At 41.9% G+C, this 20,585-nt stretch overlaps 1 protein-coding gene across 2 annotated transcripts in view; it reads right to left on the bottom strand.

The window, feature by feature from the left end:
• The window catches only part of GPCPD1 (glycerophosphocholine phosphodiesterase 1), a 45,002-nt gene that overhangs the window by 4,042 nt on the left and 20,375 nt on the right, over positions 1-20,585 (bottom strand). The window contains exons 8-20 of one of the 2 annotated variants that reach the window (XM_075267469.1): positions 17,089-17,332; positions 15,725-15,887; positions 13,992-14,124; positions 13,783-13,837; positions 11,644-11,736; positions 11,004-11,081; positions 10,498-10,546; positions 7,984-8,042; positions 7,339-7,404; positions 6,086-6,222; positions 5,382-5,517; positions 4,612-4,772; positions 3,478-3,518 (exon numbers count right to left, since the gene is read on the bottom strand). In XM_075267469.1, the coding sequence (XP_075123570.1) occupies positions 3,497-3,518; positions 4,612-4,772; positions 5,382-5,517; positions 6,086-6,222; positions 7,339-7,404; positions 7,984-8,042; positions 10,498-10,546; positions 11,004-11,081; positions 11,644-11,736; positions 13,783-13,837; positions 13,992-14,124; positions 15,725-15,887; positions 17,089-17,332 (1,396 nt within the window). In that variant the 3' untranslated portion in view covers positions 3,478-3,496. The remainder of the gene's footprint in view (positions 1-3,477; positions 3,519-4,611; positions 4,773-5,381; positions 5,518-6,085; positions 6,223-7,338; positions 7,405-7,983; positions 8,043-10,497; positions 10,547-11,003; positions 11,082-11,643; positions 11,737-13,782; positions 13,838-13,991; positions 14,125-15,724; positions 15,888-17,088; positions 17,333-20,585) is intronic. The other variant, XM_075267468.1, reaches the window with a different exon arrangement.

The raw sequence follows: 20,585 nt of genomic DNA, 5'->3' as shown, positions 1-20,585 counted from the left end.
TGTAAAACCACACCAGTATGAAGATGGGGCGGTTTTCATGTTGACAGCAGCTAAAACCAGTGTAAGGCCGGGGGCACAAGAGGCGACTTCACAGCCAGGCAGTCAGTGTGGAAAGTGTCCTGTCTTGCAGGCTTGGCCACTAGGACAACCATTCGATTGTGCTACGGATGGGACCACGGTGAGATGTCCACTATAGAAATCCTGCATTGGACTCATCAATGCAATGTGTGGATGGGATTAGACACAATTCCATCCACTTCGCAAGGAAAGTAAAATGCTGCATTTTCTCAACTTGGGGCCCCGGCCTTACAGTGTATCCCCCCCCCCCCCCATACACAGTGTTCCCGCTATACTAGAAAATTGACATAGTTGGCAATAGTTGTGGCCTATGGGTCTTTATTGCACCAGTTCCCCCTTTTCTGCCCCTGATCAACACCTTTTACAAAAGCAGATGACGACTAAGGCCCAACAAATTTACTGTAATCCTGTGAAATCACCCTTACAAAGCAGAACCACCAATAATCTGCGATCAGTCAGTGACAATCTGCAGGTCGTTGAGGTGCAACGCAAGACGTCACGTTAAGAAGCCGCCTAACAGCAAGTCAGTAACATTGTGAGTCTTCTGCTCTACATTTATGAAGGGTTCTCCTGTCCTGTAAACCACATACACAACACTACTGTTATTACCAGCAGCAAAGCCGCACATGCAACAGCCGGGGAAAGCAAAGCAGGAGGAGACCAAGGACAAGACATAGCAGGGAATACAGCAGAAGACATCTGAGCAATGGACAAAAACCCATATGGCGGAGCAGGACTGAAATCACAATGTGACTGGAAAGAATGACAAGAATATATATTGGCAGCTCATGAAGATGATATTAAATGGGCTTTATGGGATGTCAGATGACAAATATCAGATTGGTGAGGGTCTAACTCCTGGCACCCTCACTGACCAGCTCTGGCCTTTTCGGTACCATTCTCAGCAGTATATGGTCAGTCATATTGAGTATGAACACACACATGCACAGCTTGTTACCGAGCTGTGCGCTTGTGTGTCCATCACATGGACCGCATATCACATGGACCGCATATCACATGGACCGCATATCACATGGACCGCATATCACATGGACCGCATATCACATGGACCGCATATCACATGGACCGCATATCACATGGACCGCGGACCAATTTTTATCCACTAGAAGAAAGCAAAATGAATAACAGCAAGCAGCGATCTAGGAAACTGTGAGGAACTGATACAGAAATTGGAAAATATTGTATATTTATTTTATTAATAACATTTGTCTCCCAATATCAATCTAAAAGTGGACAATTCCTTTAAATTCCTTGCTGATCTGTTCCATTTCAGGCTGGAGAGTGACTGAGGAAAAGCGATCAGCCATGTTGTTGTCCAGTTGCCTTACAGCCAAGGCACATAAGAGAGAGGAGCAGGCAGACACGACTGAGCTCCTGAGATACAAAAGATTTCTTTATACATTTCTCCATTTTAAGGGGGTTGTCCATGTTATAAATTGTATTTTTTTAAATTTGATACAAAGTCCCATTTGCCTGTGACCGCAATATACAAAGGGTGGAAATGCTCAAAACTGCTGCAAAGAAAAGTGGAAGTAGGAAACAAAGCCTGAGCAAGACCAATGCTGCATAGGGGTAAAAAAAACAAAAACAAAACAAAAAACACACCAAAGCTGTCTGCAAAGCAACTGCTATTCCTCCTAGCCTTCTAGAAACATGCATGCTTGGCTCATGCAATGGTTTTCAAATAAGAAAGAGGAATAAGCTGCTGCCAGAAACTTCTGTCAGTTTCCTGTCAAAAGATCGGGGAAGTTGGGTCATCTCTATATACACATGTTATATGTTTGGCTGCTCAGCATGTTCAGTCTACATACATGGAGGCCTAAAATCTGATCTGCTTATTTAAAGTCACAAGTTAGCCTACACTATATAGCCGTGTCTGACGCCCTTCCCCCACGCTGGTGTTCCAGTCAGGCAAAGATCATATATTGAAAGCCATAGAAATAGTCTGTTAGTACAAATTATACACGGACAGTCACACAATATACACATGCTATAGAAGCAACACAAGAGAATATAGTGTTACCAGCTCAAGCTATGAGATAACTGTCTGCAGCAGTCGGGTAACAGTCACTTTACAGTTAGTTACAATTAATACGACTGTGCAGTCGCAATCTGGGGTTTACCTATGGACTAAGGATTGTATAGGCTTTGTAGGAATTTTTTGGCTACTTTATTCCACTTTGTGAATACAGAATTGCCAGACATTACCATACAGAATCTTTTTTCTTAAAGGCTTATTCCAATCTCTGCAAATCGCTCAGTAAATAACTCCTCCCAAGTCCTGACCACCCGGGGATCGTGCAGGAACAGCCGGTCACTGCTGCTCGGTGTCATTGTAACTCCCACAGAAAGTGAGTGAGACAGTAACCATGAATCCATGGAGGCAATGTAACTCAGCTCTGCTAGGCCATGTCTGTTCCCATAATGTCCATGGAAACTGTGGCTACAGCGTGGAGCAGCACTGATCCTGTAAGATCAGGCTGTAGGGGTCAGGCCGGGGCACATTCCCCAATAAGTAAACAGATCCTGTATGCTGCTGAACAATGCTACAGCTTCAGTCCTGTAAAAAGGAGGCCGGTATGGACTAATACAGTCTGGCTTCAGAATGCTACATCCCTATAACCCTATAGTAAGACTTGGTTTGGAAACATGATATACATACAAAACTACTGCAAAAAAAAAAAAAAAAAAGTGTGGCTTTTAAAGATTTTGGAATTGCAAACAAATTCAGGCAAACTAAGGCTTTGTTCATACTGTGTTTTTTTTCCACTTTCCAACAGGTTTTCTACTCTTGCAATCAAAGAGATCTAAACTCCCAATGGAAATCAGAGCAAATAAGAGATCTCCATAACAAGTCAGTAGTAGCCACCGGAATAGGTTTGGATGGGTTATAATTGTCATGTCTCCATTAAGAAGAGAAGCCATGCTGCTAGTGCAAATATCACAAAGTAAGCCCTTATGCCTCTTATGTATGATGGAGTATGTCAGACGCTATGTATGTCCCCTCACACCCCTATACAGAGGATAGAATAGGGGTGATGGTCACCGACAAATCCATTTATAATGTCCCCAATGTCAAAATGACTGTGCAGTGCCCCAGCCCCCTCTCTAGATGGCTCTAGTGGCCAAAACAAGACTACAAAAACCATCATGGGGGAATTTGAAGCTGGGCAATAGTATTCAGTAGAGCGAGCCCTGGTAACGTCTACTACATCACATTGGGATTTAGCAGATTCATAAAAGGACTATTCAGCATATTTTGGGACGAATCTACACTTTGGAGGTATTGGGAAAGTCAGGACACAGTTATCTATAACTTGCTCTGAAGAAATAAAAATAAAATGCATTCATGCCTAGAAACAGTGCACAGCTTAAGACCTGGAAAAGTCTCAGCCCCTTAAACCCAAGCCGGCGATATTCTGGAAGAGAGTAAACAGCAGAGAAAAATCCTCAGAGAGCGCAGATCACACCATGATATTGTCAGTCCAGTTATTATATATGGTCAGTACCCTATGGATGGGAACACAAGCATGGTGATAGCCTCCTATCTGAGCAATAGGCCGGACTTTTACAGACTGAACTGACACTGCTAGGGCTATGCTCACATCACATTTATGTACAATACATGTTTTATTACTGGATACTAGTGAGTGGAACAGCATCATGGTCTACTACACGATCCCATAACCCTTTTCTGAATACTCCTCTGGTATATATGTAGCTAACGTAACCCTATAAAAATATTCTGCATGTCCTCTGGGAGCTTTTGCTAAACTGATATCACAAATATGATGCGAACCAGCATGAAATCTATCACTGTGTAATACCTAAAGGGTATATTGCTGACTAGAAAATCTTACCTGAGCACAAACAGCTGTCATATCAATGGGAGCTCGCTAAGACCTCCCTCAATGACCATGATCATAGGGGACCCAAGACCCCCAATACCAATAGTGCCGCAGGATGCAAGTGTACATTTTAGCTCCATTTAATTCTAAAGGCCTCATCCACAGACTGACTATAGAATAGATAGACTGAGCAAAAAAATGGACGGGAATAGGTTCTGCTCCATATTTTGCAGGGATGCTTGTCTGGGGCCACAGATATGAATGGGCCTGTATGCCACCCATTATTAGGGATACATATCGGACAGCACAAGGGCCAAAACTACGGCCATGTGTAAATTTAGACAGGCAGTCTTAAAATGCAATTCTGGCGTATTTTTATTAATAAACCCGCCCCAATGCATTAGGGTCCTATTACGCTGTGTTTGCAGAATACGTGTATCATGTAAGACTAAGGCCCAACATCTTCGAAACGCAGTGTTTTACAACACCAGCAAAGTGAATGAAATTTTGTTTAATCCTCATCCACACATTGCGGAAAAATAAAAGCCGCGATAACGCTGCACATCTTGTTAATTTTAGCTGTAAAATCGTCAGAATTTTCCCTGTATACAGTATTTAATAGGGGAAGACGCAGAGAAAGTTACTTTGCACTGAAAAACATTACCTGTCATAGATAAGTCCATCGATGCCGTACTCTCGCATAAGCTTCCGATTCTCAGGGTCATTGGTGTCATCGCCCCAGCAAAATATAACCAAGCCCTTGGACTTAGCTTCTCGAATGTAATGGGGATTTCTCAGCAGATCTTCTGTATGGACATTAATTCCCTAAAAAACAAAAATATCACAAAATTAAATTTTCTAAAGTCCGAACATTTCCATGCAGTACATAGTATCTTATACACTTTAATCACAGAAAAATGCTTAAAAATGATCATCCGTAACTGGGTGGCAGAAAATAAAACGCCATGCTCACTCCTCACTGATCTGTGTGTCTGGTATTGCAGGATAATGTCACCGACTCCAGCTTTAGCTCATCACTAAGGCCTGTGACTGGCCAAAGTTGGAGTCAGTCACATCATCCTGCATCAGGCCACACCAGCCAAGAGAATAGTTATTCTGCAAGACACGCTGCACACTTGCTGCACAAAGTGTACCGATGCCAGCTTTAGGTACTGCAGTCTTGCCTGATCATCAATGAGACAGTACGGCAGCGCCTAAAACCACAGCTACAATTTGTACAGCGAGTGAGCAGCACAGTCCTGGCATGCAAACTATAACGGGAGCAGCGCTGATCACAAACAGCTGATCTGCAGGAGTCCCGGATACCACACCTTCGCAGATCTAATGTTAAAATATTAGAAACTGACAACCCCTTTAAAAAAGTGCATTGTAGTTTTCACTGTAAACACAATAGACAAACGAAATGATTCTTACCAAGATGTTCTCAAACTGAGCAAAACTGACGGCAAAAGGCGTTGATCGAGACCTAAGGTCCATGAGCTCTGGATAGATTTCAGAGTGTCCTTGTGTCAGGAAAAGTATCGGATACTTGTTCTGTTTACGTCGAACCCTTGAAAGGCAGAAACACACACCTATATAAATCACATCTGAACAGATCTCCTGCTGGAGCAGATTACATTAGCAGGGTAGAGGTATTATAGGGACACTAATATGGCATTCACAAGACCAGTCCATACAGTCTATTGTGTGGACACAAAAAAAGTGAACATAAATGGCAGGTTTGCTATATGGAATGGGATCATTCTAAAATGTTTACATACTATTCTCAATGTGTTGGACCCCTTCCAGTCTTCAACTAATGACCTATACCAAGGATAGGTCATCAATTAAAAGGTCTGGAAAAAGCCCTGTAACATACGGTTGTCAAAAGTAACCACAGGTTTACATAGTTTTGCATTAAAATCACGTGTGTCACATCACCTAATGTTAGTGACCCCGCAGGATCCGACGTTTATCACCTTCATGGTCAATGGCTGTGATGAAGAAAGGCAAGGCTGAGTTGTCACTTGTCACCATTGTCCCTAGCCTTATTTATTCCATTCCTTGGGGTATCATGTACCCATAAACATGCAACATAAACTTAATTTTCTTTGAAAAAAAATGGCATCTTAACTTACATTGTGCAAATATCAGCATCGAACGCAGAGAAGACAATCCTTCGACTGCCGGCCTTTTCCAAGACAGTTTTCAAAATAATATCCAGGAAGAGATTCATGTCAAAGTAAGTGGACAAATTCCCGTCCCATTTGCCGCTCTGAGGAATAAAAGATAAACATGCCAACTAAAAGTTACAACGTCATTCTTCTGCTTTATCCAGAAAACATCGCCTATCTGTATCTCTGATAAATAATGAATTTCGCATTCGAAAATCTACTTCAAGACTATGTGGTCTGCAATAAAAGCACTGGCGGGAACAATCTGTGCCGGCGGCTCCCGTAAGCCAGACGGCTCGGCTTCTTATTAGGAAGCTGAATATGTTTTGCAAGACAATGGAGGAAACTTATGAAGTTCTGCACAGTAAAATTTCCTCATAAAAAGTTACAAAGTGGAGTTTTGTGACTTTTGAGCTCATTTGTATCATCTAGCTGTCTGTATATCAGATGAATACATTATTATAGATGAGCGAACACTATTCGAAACAACTGTTTCGAATAGCACACTCCCACAGAAATGAATGGAAGCGGCTGACACGCAGACTTTGCCGGCGGCTGGCCACTTAACCCCCTGCGTGCCGGCTACGTCCATTCATTTCTATGGGAGCGTGCTATTCGAAACAGTTGTTTCGAATAGTGTTCGCTCATCTCTATACATTATCAGATGGGTGGAGGTCAGACAACTAGGATCAGCGGTTTGAAGCAGCAGTGGCACTCCGGGAAGCAATGCTTCCTCTTCTCAGGCCATTGATGTTGTGTTCACTGGTCAAGTGGTCATGCAGTGCTTCAATCCATTTGAAATAAATGGTATTCAGCTCCACTATCCAGCATAGAATACATAAAATGAAGGTGCTGTATTTGATAAGAATTGAAGAGGTCACAGCGGCTTCACCCTGTGGATCATTGGGAGTGCCAGATTTCTCCCCCACCTCATTTCCGATTACCTACTTGAAAGATAGGTTTACCACACACCATTGAACATGTGCTCTGGGAGATACTTCATTCATAGGGCTCCAGTCGTCTTGCAAAGGCCAAGAAGAGTGTAACTAATGTTTTTCTATGCAGAGGAATCCCACACACAAAATAGTCTACACCGTGTCTTCAACATGGGATACGGTTGTGCACAATTCCTTAATGAATACATAGGGCTGCAAACCATTCACAAAGGGGTACAGCGATGATGCAGGACCCAAAAACATTAAATAGTTACTACTGACCTTTTCTTGACAAATCCACTTGATTTCTATGTTAAAGCCGACATCTTCAGGCACTTCTTCTAGCACCTGCAAAGCATATGAAGTGTAACTATAACCAAAACCAACATGGCATAAAATAACCCGATAAGCACACACCGTTACACCACATGCAAAGTATACAGAAATGTACTCTGGCTTTCCTTAGCAAAAGAGTGCAAACATAAATGGCAGACAAGCTCTGTAGCCCCTAATGCGTGCCTTGATGGTATACAATGCCAATGACTGATTTTTGGGGGATGTTTTTTCAAGTCGAGAGAATTGTTGCTTTTAAGTATTCATTTTCTGCACACATACATCATAAATTAAAGGTGTTATCTGGATTCGAAGATTGATGGTCTATGGAACAGCGCTGCGCTACCTACGCTCACGACTACAGTGCGGCATGTGGTATGTAAACATAAGGGCTGGACCATCTTAGCGCAGGTGATCTACAGGGATCCTGGATTGTCAGACCCCCACCCCACAGAGTAATACTGATTGACTATCCTAAGTATACACCATCAATGTTGGAAACCAGATAACCAATTTAAATATGTAACTCCATATCTATCCAGACAAACAATAGAATAAAACAATAGAATAGAATGAAGGTGGGATAATTTTTACCATGTCAAGGGAAGGGAAAGGCTGATTATCAGATACTGAGCATTCTTCATCGTTGGCGTCTGCAGATATTAAGTGATACGAGAAGGTTAGAAGTCACAACAACAGCAAAGATTGCAGAAGCCGTTCATATCAAATATAAGCAGAAAAGAAAAAAAAGTGATTAAAAAAAAAAAAAATTATGTCAGACCAAAGTTAGAAGAAAAACAAACTGACTCTAGAGCTACAATGAAATTATTTTAGAAATATTCTAGAAAAATCCAATGATTGCTGCACCCTGTGTGTGTGCTCACCCGACGTGCAAAGTGTAATGGCGGCTTTAGGTATTGCAGCACATATGCTCCAATAGGACAGCACTACAGTACCTAAACCTGCCATTACCCTTTACATGCTGGGCGCTGAGCCTACTACCATGGTACAGCTGAACTGCAGGGTTCCCGGGTGTCAGACTCACACAGATCTAATATTGATGGCCTACCCGAAGGATCCCTACATCAGAAACTGGAGAACACATTTAATTCAGTCCGTTGGCAGACATAGTCATTATATAAAGTATTATCTGTATATTGCAGTGTTTATGAATTGCTGGTATTTCTGCTCCTTATCGGGGGCGTACACTGCAGATGAAACGTTTTATTATATTGACACTAGCGCTGCCTCTCCGATGCTCTTGCCCTTGGGGGTACATAAGAGCCTTTTCCACTGCACAGTAACTGCTTGGATTTGCTTTCCTTTACCCACTTGTGTGTTTCCCCCCACTTTGAAAAAGGTACCAGAAGGAACCTAGAACTTTTTTAGGTCCCAAGAGAGCCAAAGCAAAGGTCATATGTCCGTATGCTGCTCAGATCTGATTGGTTGCCACTAGCTGCGTGCACGATGACATCACCACAGCTCCAAGTGATAACATAATGACAGCCAGCTACATGGAGGGGAAAACCAACTACTCAGTACCCAAACCCTGCTGAGACAACTTGGCACCACACAACGGAGAAGTGATTTTATATTTATTGACGTTTCGGATACGCACCTTTCGCCCGTATCTACAGAACGTTCAATGAACTACTGTCAGACAAGTCAAGGAGAAAAGCTTTTACATATTTTGCAGAGCTAGCCATTGTCACCTTGATCTGGGACCCAATTTTTTACTGACAAAAGAGTAATGTCACTATGTGGCATTGGGGAAAGGTTTTCTCAGCGTTAGAAGCTATATCATGAGTCAGAGCTTATTCAACAATGCAAACAGTGGGATTTGGTGCAAAAAAAAAATAAAAATAAAGAGCTGTGAACAAGTTTGCTTTGTGGCCATGCCAACTGCATATTTAATGGCAACAATAGCCAATGCCCCTTTAACATTACAGTATAATAGACGGCAGCACTTTCACCAGCAAGTATAGCATTAAATAATATTCCTATGAGGCAGCCTTAGCTTGTGAGATGGCAAAAAGACTGTAAGCAGTGTCAGAATCAGTGTAACACCACCTATCCAAGGATGAGACAAGGTGCTGAAAGGTCCTCAGAGATGAGAGAGTACAATTCCAAACGGCAGTTTCGAATAGCACGCACCCATAGCAATGAATGGAGCCGGCCGTGCTATTCTGAATATAGGGTATCTGCAGTGCTCCTGCTCTGTTGGGAAGGGGTTAATAGGAGCACTGCAGTTACCCTATAGTCAGCCAGGCTGAATTCCAAGTGGGGGAAAAAAAACCTCAGTCCTCAAGCTCAGGGAAGGGGTAGACAGACAACCAAAACACCCCCTCCCCTTCCCCAGCACCTACTGCACCCAAAAACTCCAACCATTTTAATTTTTGAAATTTTCCAGTAGCTGCTGCATTTCCCACCTCGGCTTATACTCGAGTCAATAGGTTTTCCCAGTTTTTTGTGGTAAAATTAGGGGCCTCGGCTTATTTTCGGGTCGGCTTATACTCGAGTATATACGGTAACTCTTAACCGTGCAAGGAAGTACCTGTACAGTGTTAACTGCCCTAACATATATGGGCGGTTCGGGATTGGTTAGATATAGAATGGCCTACACAAGGATTGAATGTGTTATCTACATTTAGAAAAGCTTCTTGACTGTTTCCTTAAAGCAACAGGGAGCATTGTGAATTCATTATGGACAATCAAAGGAGAAAATAAAATCGGAGGCCAGCAGCACCCAAACAGAATCTCAAACTTAGCCCCCTTGCAGTCAACCATATGAATGATCAGTGTGCTATCCAGGATTACACGTGTGTGGGCTGACCGTCCGGGCCGCAAAATATGGAACAAACATGTCCTATTCCTGTCTGATTTTGTGGCCCTGCTTCCGTGGCTTCTATTCATTAAATGAAAGGGATCACTGGAGCACAGCTGACACACGGGTGACATCATTAAGGGTCCTTCAGTTAGCATAATAGACCTGATCTCTACATCCAAAGATTTCAAACACCAAAAAGGAAACATGAACCGTTCTTTACCCCAACATCTGTCAGGGACAGAAACAATATAGCAAACGTTTGATTTCAGACTAATACTTACCAGAATGATCCTGTGGTGATCTGCACTTTAGTGCGGTAACGTGAGCCAGCTGGACACAAACAAAAGAAAGGCAAAGAGATGAACTCGTATGAAGGATTCTGTCAAAAGTGTCAAGGGGGTTGTCCACTTTTTTTCTTTTTTTTTTTATTGGTGATATATCCATATATATAGGTAATCTGTAAATAATACCTGACAATCCCTTTAACATTTTAGGTGCCATAAGATTAGAAGAGATTGCTCAGCATTAAAAACATGATATAAACATTATTTACATGGCCACAATGGAAGAGAGTAGTTGCTTGTATATGTCAACCAGACCCTTGGATCTATTTGCAATCAGAATTGATGAGACAATCGGACGTAAAAAACAACAAAAGAGGGGCGGCTACATGGTCACCACGTAAGCACACGTGTATGTTCACTTGAGTTAGTGTTATTTTTGGATGCAGTCACGTTCACGTGTCTGTGTATATTGCTACTTGTCGTGTTATACAGCAGATAATTACCTTTAATAGCTGAAGCTGGTCGTACGAGAGCTCCTTCACCGGAATCTCAAATAGCTCTACAGATGCAGCATTAGCTTTCTGTATACAGAAATAAAGGAGAGTTATGTGATAAATGCCTGGTTACAATAATGACCTGGATATTTATTACACACTTCTTTTTTCAAGTGCCATTCCCATTGATACATGAATAGCTCAGAGAAAAATCAATTGTTATGTAAAAGGGGCTTTGGTATTGGGGGGGGGGGGGGGGCACGCTATGATACCTTTCTCTAACCTCTGCAGAGGCGTAAAATACGTAAAATAAACTCTACACCCTTCCCTCTCTGCTCAGCCAGGGGTCCAATAGAGAGTCTGTATTCGGGTCCCCATTCTTTGTCGGCATTCTGTCCACACGTGATAACAGCAGCCAGACAGAGGCTGAGCAATGGCGCTCCTACTAAGCCAATGACTGGCCCATGAGCAAACGTCCGCTCCTTGGTTGATCGGTGACACTTTAGACAGTCCAATTATTAGGAATGAGTGTTTGTCCCGATAATTGCCAGTAATCGCTCGGTCTAATAGGCACTTAACAGCACATCTACTAGTCCTGTGCAACTGCTTGGGAATGGCTATAGACTTAACACAAAATGCAAACCAGTACCTTTCTCATAGATATACAGCAGGTTAGATCATGGTAGATCACTGGAACATGATCCTTTGAGAGATGAACATCGAACTCGACAAATGCAGCACCCTAAAGGGCAAGAAAAGAAACCTGCTGTTATCCACCCATAGTGCGAAATACTATCTAAATATTACTAACAACAGAGGCGTAGTTCATCCTCTGTGCAGATCACTTAGAAAACTTTGCAAACCAACGTCTGTACTACATACTTTTAGTATTGTAACTATGATTACTGAGCTGCAATACCAGACACAGCCACTACACAAGATATAGTAATGGACGTATGCAGGCACATACATATACACACAAGTTTAGTCTTGGCAATCAGGACAGCTGTAGAGACTAGAGATGAGCGAGTACTATTCGAAACGTCAGTTCCGAATAGCATGCTCCCATAGGAATGAATGGACGCATCCGGCACGCGGCCAGCGTCCGGCTGCTTAACCCCCTGCGCGCCGGCCGCTCCCATTCATTCCTATGGGAGCGTGCTATTCGAAACTACCATTTCGAATAGTACTTGCTCATCTCTAGTTGAGACATATTCCATCAGAGTAAATACATACATTTTAAGATCCCCAGTTCCAAGAAAAACAACCTTCAGCTTGCAGCGTTTGTATTTCCTATACTATTCTTGGAACTCCTAGAGCAGGCTGTGCTGGAGCAAGTTGCAGTGTCCTAACAGCTGGAAGGCCAATGGTTGCCAAGCCCTCCCCTAGGGGGCAGTATTGATGTGCAGAGCTGGACTTGGTCTGATGAGACCCAGCAGCTGTTGCACCCCAGGAAGCCCCTTGTGATCATGTTATTGCTGGATCCAAGAAGCAGCAGCAGCAGTAAACAGCTTTTGTTTTCTTCCCAGAGTTTTAGATGCACGAGATGCTAGATTGCACGAGAGCTGGACAGGCTCGCAGGGCTTTTTCGGCCAGTGATTTTTGACGGCTCTTCGCTAAATGGACGCTCTGCACAGATGTGAACTGAGCCTTAGAAATGGTTAATAACAGTAATGAAGATAATATACCAAAAGAAGTATTCTGATACATCTATTTTAAGATGGAGACAAGCAGTATTACACCTAGGGGACTATACAAAGCCTACAAATGGTTCTCTTCTAATGGAATCTGACCTATTTTGAGCTGTTTAGAGATGAAAAACAGGATGTACTATATTAATACAGAAACATTACATACAACAGAGGAAAATTCCTACGAGTGTTGTGATGTCTTCAATGTTTGCACTGCATGCTGCGTTTCATAGCAGCCATGTGATGCCATTATAGCCTCATCATAGTCACTTCTGTAGGATTAAGCTATAATGATATTGCATGGCCAATACAACACAGATGGCGTGCTATGTATGGGCACTTTCTAGGGGTCCCACGTGTTGAACCCCAGTGATAAAGTGTAACATTTATTCCTCTGGGACTAAAGAAACATGAGGATTAGAGATGAGTGAGTACTATTCAAAACGGCCGTTTCGAATAGCACCCACCCATAGGAATGAATGGATGCAGCCGACATGCAGGGAGTTAAGCGGCTGGCCGCCGGCAAAGTCTGCGTGCCAGCCGCTTACATTTATTCTTATGAGTGCGTGCTATTCGAAACGGCAGATAAACCCAATAAGACCTTATTCACACAGCTTTTTGGTCAGTTTTTCTATCTGTATTGGCAAACCAAAACCACGAGACCAGAATACACAAGTGAAGGCACAATGGAAAGATCTGCCCCTTTTTGGTTAACAACACTCTGATGTGTGAATAAGGTTTTAAAGCAGTAATCCAATGTAAACGCTTTTCCCCATCCCTGCTCTTTTGCACTTTCACGTATTTTGTACCCACATTCCTGACCATCACCAACTTATAGTCAGAAAAGCTAGTACAGTAAAATTTGGGATAAAGGTTGTGTTTGGATGGACGACCAGCGCTTCATTCACTTCTAGGTGACAGCAGACACTTGCCAATTCTGACCCACAGAAGTGAATGGAGTGGGGGTCCATAGTCCATGATGCATAAGCATTACATCCCTCTACAAAATTCACCTTGTAAATTCTGCATAAATGTGTATAATTCACAATCTGTCCTTCAAAGGTCGAAAGTGTAGTGGAACAAAAAACAAAACTTACATGGTTGGCAGCACTTTTTAAAGAGGCCACAGTATTTTCTCGGATTTTGGCCAGCCTATCAACAAAAGAGATAAAATAGAAGTGAAACACTAAGTTTTCCAACGGTTACAGAATAAATGCACATTGTATACACACAAACATATGCATTAGTCCTTACAGAGTACACATCATAGAAACAAAGCTACTTTCTCCTGCCCTATCAATCTTACTTGGCGGTCGTGGTAGAGTTGCCAGCACCTCTATGTCCAACATCAAGTGGCGTCCGAGGCTTCCAGTACTTGCAGAAAGAGCTGCTCATGTCACAAGAATAATCTGCGATTGGCTGGATTATAATGAAGTCAACTGGAGAAAAAAACAAACAAACAAAAAAAACGATTTATTATAGAAACTACAATAATTCTTAACATCGGGATTAGATTTTATGAAAATTTCCTATTTTTCTTTCACTGGAAATGTCTGGACTGAGATCCACAGGGATATAACCCAGAATACAGATGTTGGAAAACCTCCCCATTTATACAAAAGGCAGGTCCGGTAAGTGGATCACGTGGCCCAGGATAAGTCCTCACTGTAATACATAAACTACGGAGAGGTTTAATGATCACTGGGGCAGACTTACTAAAGCTGTCAAGAAATAAAAGACAAAAGAAAATAGACTAGAGAGACACTTAGGTGGTAACAATTTGGTGCTGCAATAATCATAACGAAGAAACCCAGTGATGAAATTTCCTTGTTATTTTCCACACAGCCCTTCAAAAACGATAAAAGAGGAACAAAACATTTATTTAAAAAAAAAAAAAAAAAAAAAAAAAAAAAAAGCCTTTATATAGCTATGACAGCTCAATCACACCCCTTGTCTGCCTGACACCACCCTCCTAACATACTATTTAGGCTCTGTATTGTTGGGCGCCAGAACTAACAGCATTGATTACTCAGGAACGGTAGGGGCTACAGAGAATAAAGTCCAACTGTGCTGGAATCAGTGGGGCAGCAGCTATTAGGGCTAGTTCACACGGGGTCTTTTGGCAGCGGATTTTGACGCAGAATCTGCCTCAAAATCCGCTGCTGAAAATGACTCCCATTGACTTCAATGGGAGTCGCTCGCTTCTTTTTTCCGCCAGCTAGTAGAGGAAAAAAGCAGCGAGCTGCCCAATCTTGCTGTGGATTCAGCCATGGCGCGAGGCTCAGGTCCATTCATTTGGGCCTAATTCAGAGTGGAATGCCATGACAGAATGTGTGCACGCGGAACTGTGTTTGAACTAGCCCTTACATCATGCAAAGAGCTGGACTAAGACTGACATTGTATAGAAACTTTTCTGGGAGAATAAGAGTTATCATTAGATCATTCTTTCAGACACCTACGAATATGAGAAGGCAGTGCAGTGTAATGATGCCCAGGGAACACTTCACTTAATTTTTTTTACAATTGGCTTCCTTCTCCTTTATCGGTTTTACAGATTATAGCCTTGGTGAGGTACACTGGGGGGTGTGGGGGGATCTACACAAGCTATGTACTGCTGAATAAAGAGGATTTTGTAATAAGAAATATACAATTGTTACTTTGTTTCTTCTTCTACAGAATTCTTGATAAGATATGCAAGTCTCATATATACGGCACTACAAAGAAGTCTACAGCTCATCATTTATGTAAGATATGGATTTCGATCCCTAGGAGACGTAGTTGACAAACTATTGCTGTGTAGTAGAGCGAGTTGGCACATTATCCGCCAAGCTGTTCCTTCTCTCAGAATAGTAATTATGTCAGACTGGAAAACTGAGTGGGTTTGGTGTTTCATTTGCTCATCTCAGTGTAGGTTGGTGGTGTGAAATCTCTGATTTCTTTTTCCCACGGAAAACATGCCCAGAAAAAAAAAAAAACAAAAACCTAAAATAAAAATAATATTTCAAGCTATGTTTAATGCGTAAACCATAACAAGCATACCTCTAACTTTCCCCAGAGTTTGCCTGGCGTTCCTACTCATGATGGGGAGTGTGAGGACGCCGTTGCTTTTCCCTGTGTCCATCAGTGTGGATGACAACAGACAGGCTGTGCCCACATGTCCGGGGAGTGTATCGCCTTGCACCACAGCCTCGCTCAGGTCTTCCTACAGGTACACAAGCAAATAAAATGTACTGATATATAATAAAGAGGATCATTTTATACCTGCATCATCCAAGCTTCCTTCCACGCTATCTTCAAGCAGCGATATTTTTTTAACAGATTCTCAGACTGTAACAAAATGGGATTTTCAGGATGCTTTCACACCAGCTTTCAGCTTATACAACTAAAAACCCTGCAGTATATAACACCTCCAAAGAGGCTACATGTTTGCAACAGAAATCTATTCTGTTAATCTTAATATTCTGGCAAGCACATGGATGTCTACAACCGCCATTCAGTTGACAGGGAGGCAACCTACCACGTCACTACAGTATGCCCCAAAGTTATCATTGCCTGCCCAGTTACGGAAGAGCAATTCACGAATTCTACAAACTTGCTAGCTTATAAAGTCCTGTGATCACAGCAACAATAGCACTAGTAAGGGCTAGTTCACATGGGCACAGAGGGGGCGGATTACGGCGCGGAATCCATGTCATAATCCGCCCCCTCATAATGGTGGTCTATGGAGACCGCCAGCCTACTTTTATCTGTGAGTGTCATGTTGCCGCTCATGGAAAAAAGAAGCGAGTTTTCCCTTTCTTCAGGTGGATTCCCAGGCTCGTTGAGACACGGCATCCGCCTCGTGGCAGCAACCTCTAGAGTCGGCACATTCATTTGAGACTACTCTGAGACTACCCAGTTTCATTATATTCTATTTAAACCCTTTATACCCCACCTGCTCCTGCAACATATCTTAACAGAGAGGAAGCGCTGCAACAACTCATCTTCTCTGCAGAAATTAATGAAGTTACCCCATTGTTCACATCTACTTTTGTAATCCGTCCGGAGTCTGCATGGGGACCCCCCGAACGGAATACAAACGCAATTACAAGCGCTGTGCAAACACACGGATCCGATAAACTATAATGGGATCTGTGTGCTTGCCGTGCACTGCCCACAAGACTCACGTGGACAGGAAAGTAGATGAACTACTTTCCTGTCCGCACAATCCCTGCAGAGATCTGGCGGCAATCACACAGACTCCATTATAATCTATGGGGTCTGCGTGCTTTTACTGCACCAGCGCTTGCTCTTGGTATTCCGTTGGTGGGGAGGCGGGGTCCTAGTGCGACTAAACTGTCAGAAATGCCCTCTGACAGTAACTATAATATTGCTGTGTGAGAAGAGTTTACATAAATACTCACTTCAAAAAAGTCAAAAAGGAGTTCCAAGTTATCGGGCTCCATAGTATGTACACTGAATTCAGTCCATCTGTCAGGCTGGAGTGCATAACCACATTCAGGCTGTGAGTGCCGAGACACAAACTCAGTATTGCTTATTAAGGAGATTTCAAATGTGTTCGCCATCTTTGGGAGAAGAACTGGAGAGAGTTTATCAGATTCTTCCTCCTCATCCTCTTCCTCTAGGCCTCCGAATGCTAACTTCACCCTGTTTGCACAAGATAGAAGGATATTAGTTGTAAAGCCTCTAACAATTCTGCACCAACATAATAACTGACCTGAAGTGTACAATATAAGTAAATAGTGTCTGAACTGTAACCTACTACTCTTTCAAAACATTCCAAGTCATGCGATTACAATCTTTATTTTAAAGAAAAAAAAAAAATAAAAAATATATATATATATATATATATATATATATATATATATATATATATATATATATATATAAAAATAACTTTAAAAAAAGTCCAAAAACTTTCTAGAAAAAAACTATTTTCTTAAAAAAATATATACCGGTAAAAAAATATACATAAATAAAATTTCAAAAACCACACGCACACAATACTGAGCTTTACTTTCTAAAGAAATAATTCCATGCGCTGATGGATGACAAAGACCCCTCTACAGAAAATAAAGAGGGGGGGCAAAAGCGGCGGATTTCTTTCGGTTAACTACATTTAAAGCTTTGAAATGATAAATCTGCACACCATGAAATTTATAAGTGGATCCGTAAGAGCCCACCTCAAGCCATAGGCTGCCTTTAACATCCAAGTTCTAGTTAAAACGTAGCTCATTATAAGTTTCATTTTTTTCTTTGCAAAAAACTACCTGAGCCTTGGGTTACTTTTGGAAACATACCCACAGCATTTGTCTATATATAGAACATGGAGGACACTAGAATGCATAAACCAACAAATCGGTTTAATGACTTTACTACTTTCCAGCGTCCTTAAATGATATACACCCCCCCCCCCCAAAAAAAAAAATATTTTGTTTTGTAATGTAAATAAAAAAAAAAAATGAAGCAACTCTGCAAATAGTCTTAAAGGATTTTCTCAAAATTGCAACTGGTCACCTATCCACCAGTATCGGATTGGTGGGGGGGGGGGGGGGGGAGGTCTGATTTCTGAGACCCTGACCAATAATAAGAATGTGGATCCTGTGTCCACTGTTTGAATGAAGAGGTGGTCGAGCATGTGCAATGGTGCGCCTTTCAACTCCATGGATCTGCCGTAGTCCTAGGGAAAACTGGACTCCCCGTTCTTACGGTAAGTTCACACAGGGTTTTTTGATGAGGATTTTGAAGCCGTATCCGCCTCAAAATCCTGACCCAAATGACAGCTGCCATTGAAATCCGGCTCCCAGAAATAGAAGCGAGATGCTCATTCTTTCAGGCGGATTCGCCTCACGACTTCCACCTGAAGACACCCTCAACTAGGCCCATTTATTTGGGCCTAATCCGTAGCGGAGTGCGTGACTGGATGCTGGTGTACTGCACCGGCATCCAATCGCAGCTTGCTGTATTTTGGACCGGAACCTGATGCCGAGGCCAAAAAAACCTGTGTGAACTTACCTTTAAATTAAAGCAGGTCATAGTAGTCAGACCCCATCGATCGGCACTTATTACCTAACTTGTGGATAGTTGAAAAGCTGCAATGCTAGGAAAAGCCCAAAACTTATTACAATGATAACAGAAGTAGACCTCAAACAAGACTCTGTATAGCTGGGGCCTCTAGTCAACCTACATGGCCTCTACATATGTTAGGTAAACTAGAATTATGTTAGTAAGAAGATGTTAAGGAACGTGCTTGCAGGGTCAGACTACACAGGGTTTTGTTCGTGGTCTGTTATCATGGAGATCTACATAGGAGCACAGGAAATTCTTATTCAAAACCATTTGCAAAGTTGCTTCATTTTAGATGAACTGGAACAAAGATTATCGGCTACAATCCAGGCAATGTGGGTAAAAGTAAACGGAGTCCGCAAAATCTTTCTTAACGGGGTGATGGAAAGATCTGAAGCCCTCTCGTGACCTGCGCACAGCAACGTTGCGATTCCTTCCTGTATGTAAGAGAATAAAAGAAGGAAGCCAACAGAGATGCTGCGCTCAAAGATGACCATGGCACTTAAAGAAGGTCAACTAGAAGAAGCCCAAATATCTCCAGATGGCAGGACCCAGTCTAAGTAAGATTTGGAGGTAGTCCCAAGCAAAAACAGGATTTTAGGCATTGACGTTAATTTCTTTCTTAAATGCATAATGTGTGTCTTTAGAATTTATTTATCACCATAACTTCTTTTAGAAACCCAAAAATGTTTGCATCCAGTTTTATTTTTTCTATATGGTTAGGAATATTGGGTTAAGTAATGCTGTTTGTACAGTTAGGGAATTGGGGCTCCACCTTCTTACAGCTGAGACTTTAGTACAAGGGCCTTCAATTATATTTAAGAAGAAAAAAAGAAAAAAAATTCCCCAGCATATGGCAGGGGCCAATTCCATTATATGTTGTGCTGAGAAAACTAAAAAGAGACTCAGCGTATATCAGAAACGTGGTATGTAGTGTTGAGCGAGTAGTATTCGTCAAATACCTCACTGGCATAGGAATATGTGTAATCGGCCCAACACCAAGGTATTAAACGCATCAAATCTTCGAAGCGTTTAACCCCTTGGTGTTCGGCCGATTACACGCATTCCTATGCTGGCGAGGTATTCATCGAATACTACTCGCTCAACACTAGTGGTATGAAAAAAATAAAAAAAATAAAAAAATTTACTGATCCTGAAGTAGATCTGAACACTATTATAGTATGTAATGAGAGAGCTGTGCACAAAACAAAGTTTGCCCAAAACAATAAAAACTGTGGAATTTTTTTTTTTTTTCCAGATATTCTTATGTGCATACTGATACGCACTGATAACCTTCATCAAAAAAAAAAAAAAAAAATTACCACTTATTTGCTGTGCAGTTTTCAGAAGAGTTGTTTTAACAGAGTCAAAATACCTTTATTCCATGGGTTATTACAGTCAGAACTATTCAAATTTTTAGGACTTAATACCTTTGGAAAAATTAAAAACTTGTGTCCAAACAAAATTTATCTTTGTATTGCCATATCCTACACACTTGTATGGTCAGTGTGCTTGATGTATAAACTGATCCATTCCTTTTAATGTTCCTATACGCACGCCTGTTTAAGATCATGGGCTCATGTATGGGGGCTGTGAGCCGAGGAGTTTTTAAATAAAAATAAAAAAAATAAAATAAAAAAGCGGGTAAACCACAGAAGCGTCACATGCACACAGCCATAAGCATGTAGCCTAAAGGTGGGCAAAGCCTCAGCATTTCTTTGGGGTACTGTAAGAATCCAAGACCAAAGTGGTCTCATAGGTGTCTGTACAAACAGCATTAGGTAGAAGGTGGCAGCAATATTTGCTCTTCAAAAAAAACAAAAACGCAAGACCG

The sequence above is a fragment of the Leptodactylus fuscus genome, chromosome 3 (assembly GCF_031893055.1).
Source record: "Leptodactylus fuscus isolate aLepFus1 chromosome 3, aLepFus1.hap2, whole genome shotgun sequence".
NCBI classification, from domain to species: domain Eukaryota; kingdom Metazoa; phylum Chordata; class Amphibia; order Anura; family Leptodactylidae; genus Leptodactylus; species Leptodactylus fuscus.
The sequence above is the reverse complement of the archived record's forward strand: the minus strand, read 5'-3'. Positions and strand labels throughout refer to the sequence as shown.